The sequence below is a fragment of the Protomyctophum parallelum genome (genome assembly GCF_964188405.1).
Source record: "Protomyctophum parallelum genome assembly, chromosome: 19".
NCBI lineage: Eukaryota > Metazoa > Chordata > Actinopteri > Myctophiformes > Myctophidae > Protomyctophum > Protomyctophum parallelum.
In genome coordinates, this window is record NC_139717.1 from 14,661,290 (window position 1) to 14,667,304 (window position 6,015).

The 6,015-nt window shown below is 44.1% G+C and overlaps 1 protein-coding gene across 1 annotated transcript; it reads left to right on the plus strand.

Annotated features, from left to right (window-relative positions):
- The first annotated feature begins 3,516 nt into the window (after positions 1–3,516).
- Positions 3,517–6,015, plus strand: chac1 (ChaC, cation transport regulator homolog 1 (E. coli)). The gene is made up of 3 exons (XM_083789689.1): positions 3,517–4,247; positions 4,462–4,497; positions 4,702–6,015. Exons 1-3 carry the CDS (start codon positions 4,065–4,067, stop codon positions 5,101–5,103), a joined length of 621 nt encoding a protein of 206 aa, XP_083645815.1. The 5' UTR covers positions 3,517–4,064; the 3' UTR covers positions 5,104–6,015.

The following is a 6,015-nucleotide window of genomic DNA, read 5'->3' on the forward strand; positions in this document are numbered from 1 at the left end:
CGCTGAGCGTTTGCCTATTATGGCATGCCCAGAATAGGGATGCCAGGGTTCATGTGGTTAAAGCATTCCGCTCATTAGCACAGCTTTATAGACTATAGACAGTTAATTAGAGTAGATCTCCATAATTCTAACTGTGTGTCAATGCCATACTTGATCAAACTACAGTGTCACACAAAAGCGTCAAAAGTGGTAGATATGCGAGCTTGCAGATCTGCCACTATTATATATCTGCTATTTTGTGATTTGAATCCTGAAAAGTAACTGTTTTGGACAGAGGCGATATATTTTGATCTTCCTTTGACATGCTTCATTTCTGTTTTCTCCTTGCTCTCTATGTCCCCCCCCCCCCCCCCCCCCCCCCCCCCCCCACTTCTTTATCCTACACCTGTAAACCTGTGGTTGTGTGACAATAAAATGGATTCTTGATTCTAAACAACAAGGCTGCCAAAGGTTCAGATTATAGAAGAACACATGTGGTCAGTGTAAATATAGAATGTCCCCCCTGCCCCACCATTGGTGTCACATATACAGGCCTTATATTTATACCGGTTATATATACCACATACCGGAGGCGGTTACCCAGTTCACGACAACCCGTTCTCTCTCTCCAACAAAGATTCAACAAACATCTTTTGGACACAGTTTAAATATTTTTCCCCACTGGGCCACTGATTCCATGACATAGATTGCGTCTTGTAAACAAGATTCAAAGGCTTTATTTGTCACATGCTGTCACAAGACTGACCAACTATTATATAACATAGGGTATCATTTTGGTATGGTAATAACATGTCAAATAGAAGCAGCAATGATTAATAAAGTGGAATATAAAGTGTAGTATAAAGTATAAAGTGTAGTATATAGTTCTGTGCACAGAACTGCATTACACACAGACATTGGTGCAGAGTGACCTTGCTCTATGAGCTGTCTCCAGTGGCTAACAACACAGTCAGTCTATTACACTCCAGGCAGTAGGCCTACACAATACATATCAAGTACATTGCATATTCACGTACAAGTACCTTGTACAATTACACAGCATGTTGTATACTACAACACAGAGAATGACCATAGACTGGCACAATTCAGATTTACAATGATTCTACCCATCTTCACTCTGAATTTGACTTATTGCCATCGGGCAGGAGGCTTAGGGCAAAATTAGCTAAAAAGAATGGTTACAAAACTTTGTTTGTGCAATTTTTTTTTAAATATAGTGTAAATAGTGTAATCCCCACTGTTCATGATCACTGTTGCTGTGTTAATGTGAATGCATTTTATATAGTATTTTAATGCACCTGTGTATTTTTTGTAATGTTTTATTGTTGTAACTGACTGCTGGTGTGCCAAAGACGAATTTCCATTTTATGTCAATTGGACAATGGACAATAAAGTTTTCTTTATCTTTATCTAGACTACTACAGCTATACGGTAGAGGCCGACAATTTTGATTTTGGATATATATGTCGTAGTGAACAGGAAAATAATAAAATGTACAAAATACATGTAACTGACTGAATAAAAAAATATATATGAATAATTGAGCAACCAAAGATATACATAATAAAGGGCTTTCTCTGCCCCACCCTTCTCCCTTTGTTTATTCTTGTGTTTAGTTTCCAAGATGGTCGCAGCACCAGGTGGGGGTGGGCGGAGGTGAGCGGGTGCATGGGGTCGACATTTTGTTTGATGGGGGGAGGGGGCAGAACACATCCATCAAACCTGTGTTCAGACACAAGTCAGGTGTCAGACATGACAATGAAGGGTGGGGCCGACGGCCGAGTAAGGCCTTTATTGCAGTAGAATGCAGACTAATATATTTACTATTGAAGTAAATATAGTGTGGTTACCAGTAAGACGCCTAAGGGCGAGAAGCGACATCGCTAAATATAGTGTGGTTACCAGTAAGACGCCTAAGGGTGAGAAGCGACATCGCCCTAAGCTGGCGCTTTGGCATGGGGGGTCAGATCAACATAGAATGAATTCTGTACTGGCCATATACGGAGCACGTCTTGAGTGTACAGGGTTTGATGAGGTCAGATCAACTTATGGGATGTTAGAACAGGTCAGCTCCATATATGGCGATCTAAGGGTGGTAGCGGGGACATTATCTTGAGTGTACAGGGCGCGGCTGCACAAATAACTTTGGGATTGTATAGGGTATCAGCTGGGAATGCCCCATTACCTGAATACCCTACATATATTGGCAGATCAACACTGACATCATCATTTAAATCATCACGTGGGAATAACGACACATCAACTGACAGCAGACTAAACAGCATAAAAGAAACCTCTCTGCTTTCAACCAACGCACACGGTATCTTCAACGGTCTCAAATCCTACAGGACCCAAGCAAGACACAGGATACAGCTAGGACACAGCACGTAAAAAGCAGGACTCAAGACACCACACTCAAGACAGGGGCTGATGTCACGAAGACCCGGGGCTTGTCTGGTGTGAGTGACGGGGAGAGTGACGTGTCAGTGGGATAGGTGTCAAAAATGCAAGGTTTCATAGTTAACTGCGACCAAAACAAAATGCATGTAATGACTGAATTAACAAATATATATGAATAATTGAGCAACCAAAGTAAAAAATATATAAAATACTTGCAGCAGAATGCAGACTAAGATATGCAAATTGCAGTAAATATAGTGTGGTTATAAATATAGCAATAGATGGTACGGGGAACGGCCCGAGGTGGAGTACAATTTGTGAAGAAATTGTGCAAAAAAAACAAAAATGACACGTCTGTGCTCAAAGTCAAACATGTGCACACACTTTTTCGTTTGTTTGAGGTCAGCTCAATCATCACACACACCTCAAAAACAAGCTTCTATGATTGCCCTCTGGTTGTTTTGTTAGCTTTGTTTACACAATACTGTACTGTATGTAGCCTACTCCCTCCAACTATACACAGCTACTTTCCCCATTGGCCCATTCTTTAAAGAGTTGTGCCTTCAACACTTGCTTTGGCAATGTAATAATATGGTTTCTCATGCCAATAAAGCTCCTTTGAATTTGAATTTGATTCAAAATGTGTTTGCTCTGTAGTTATATAAATGTTCCTTGCCGACACCTGCAGACATAACGTGCAGTAGTGGGACAGAGGCCAGAGGGAGGGGTAGACTGTGGTCTACCGTCTGATGCAACGTGTTGCTTACTTGCTTCATTGCTCAGCAGAACAGAGAACTGAACTAAGAACAGCTCCTTGAAACGCACTGGAATGTTGCATCAGCCACCGGTCAAGCTCCAGAGTGATGCCACAGCCGACCAATTACAAACACAGCCCGTTTGAGTGACAGCCCACAGACCAATGCCTTCGAAAAGGGCACTCGCGTAACATCGGGAATTCCAACTAATGGACTAGCTCGTGCGTCATGGAATCCCGCCCCTAGGTGGCGGACCAGCATCTGATTGGACAGATTGCCTTAATCGCCCGCCCACTGTCGAAGCTCATTGGTCGGATGCTGCTGTTTCGATACACCCCTCGAGACAGAGAGGATAAAACCGTGGTAGCTCGTCGTCTCCATAATATCGAGGAACAACAGACGCACCTTTATTTATCCGGATGGAGAACCGAGAATATTGACAAGAAAAGAGCCTTAACAATTTAAGCCGTGTTAGCCCGAAAATCGGTTATTAAGTTACATTTCGGTTTCAGTTGCTTTTGAAAGAAACACACGTTGGCCGGTAAAAGCTGGCCACAAGCTTGTAGCTGTCGCCCCGTTCTTATCGACCCGAGAGCCTCGCAAGGCCCGGCCATGGCTTTTTAACGCGGCTATGCGGCAACACTAAACGCACCAGGCATGCATCAGGCACGACCACGCGACCCCCCTTCCATCACAACTGCTCCGCAGTTGGGCTCCGGTACCGTCCGAGGTATCCCGGCGAGCCAGCCCGTCCCCTTGCTCCTGGACCGGCGGAAGACAGCAACGCTGACCGCCACCTAGTCGGCTGGAAAAGAAAGAGGCCCTGCCATTTTTATTTTGGCCCTTTATAAAGAAACATCGCTAACATCTAAAGTTATCCACGTCGTTTTATTTATCAACAATAACAGCATGAAGCCTCAAGACATCGTGTCCGGGGTGAAGGCCACTGCCACCAGTCTGTGGATCTTCGGATATGGCTCGTTGGTGTGGAAGCCCGACTTCAAGTACCGGAGGAGCCAGGTCGGCTTCATCAGGGGCTTCAAGAGACGCTTCTGGCACGGAGACAACTTCCACCGTGGAAATGATGACTTGGTAAGATGATCAGATCAATCAAATAACCAATCAAATCAATGTCTTGTTATCCGTCATTTATTTATACATGTATTTATTGGTACCACCCACACGCCACACCTTGCTCGTCTGTGGTTATATCGGTCTGTACTCTGTACCAGGCAGGCAGAGATCATATTTGTGACCCATTTTTATCATCTTGTCCCCGCCCTTCTCTCTCTCTCTCTCTCTGCAGCCCGGTAGAGTGGTGACGTTGATTGAGGATGATGACGTAAGTGGAAAACGTTTGACTTTTTTTTCTGTTGGAGAAAGCAGCAAATCTTTAGTGCTTTAGCCTGTTCTATGCCTGATTTATATACTTTATAATATACGAAATGGCCGCTGTACATTCAAGCTTTAGTTCATGCACAATGTCCCTCCCTCGAGACAAAGATGGCTGACATTCCTCTCTCCCGTCCTTCCCTCCCACCCACAGGCGACCACGTGGGGCGTGGCCTTCGAGGTGACCGGCTCCCAGGTGGAGGAGTCCCTCAAGTACCTGAACGTGCGCGAGGGCGTGCGCGGCGGCTATGTCACAAAGGCGGTGGAGTTCTTCCCCGACGGGGGCGACGATGACAAGGAGGCCATGACGGCACCGGTCCAGGCGCTGGTGTACATCGCCACCGCGGACGCCCCTCTCTACCTGGGGCCCGCCAGCCCCGAGCTGATCGGCGCCCAGATCGCCGTGTGCCGCGGCAAGACGGGCCACAACCTGGAGTACCTCCTCCGCCTGGCCGACTTCATGAGGCAGAGCTGCCCCCGCGTGGACGACCCGCACCTGTTCGCCGTCGAGACGGCCGCTCTGGCCGTGGTGCCATACCTGTTGGCGGTCCAGTAGTCGGATTGATACTCTCTCAAAATACTGTGGATAATAAAGTAGATATAACACAATACATACTGTACCACACACATATACTGAGGTTTTTCCATCTAGGGCATTTAGGCTGATATTAAAAGCACCTTCTAAATCCTAAATTTTATGTAAAACTTTTTGTATTCCAAAGATTTACAGATATTCATGTTGCTATAACGCAATCCGGGAAAGCATCCCTTTCCCGGATTTAAAGGTATATTAACAATGTATATGCTTTCCAGGTCTAAATGGGTTAATCCAACTAATTGAATTATCAGATTTATAATCTATATATCCAAGTCAAATAGATTTTCAAAATAAAAATAGCCGACCTACAAGCTCAACTCTTGGTGTGAGCTTGCAATTGTAAAATGGTATTTAAACATTAAGACACACCCCTAAACTTGATTAATTGACGCTAAGATCATCTGATAGTTGCAGCCCTGTTTCCATGTCATCCAACCGCCTGTAATCAATATTTGTGTAGGTCCTTGATGTATTTGTTAAACACTAGTTTCAAAGTGAGTCCCATCCGTCCACTGAACACAAAAGCCATTAAACGCTGTGAGAGATGACAAAAAGGGAAGCATGAATTTAAATGTGCAGAGAACATGTTTTTTTTTTTTTTTTTTTTATCTGAGCATGATCGTTAAGTTGTTTAAAAAAAGTTATCAAGTCTGTTCTGTTCGGTGAAGTTTTACTAATGAGCATTACGGTTTTATCTCCGGTTTTTTTGCCATTCTAAACAAACTTGTCAACCTATTTTCTTTTTTTGCACAGATGTCTGCAACTGGCTGCTGTGGTTTATTTCTATGCCTTTGTTTTAAAAGGTTTGATTTTTGGCACTGTTTCCATCTAAGTGTGTAACAGCAGATTACAATAAACGGTCAAAAGAAA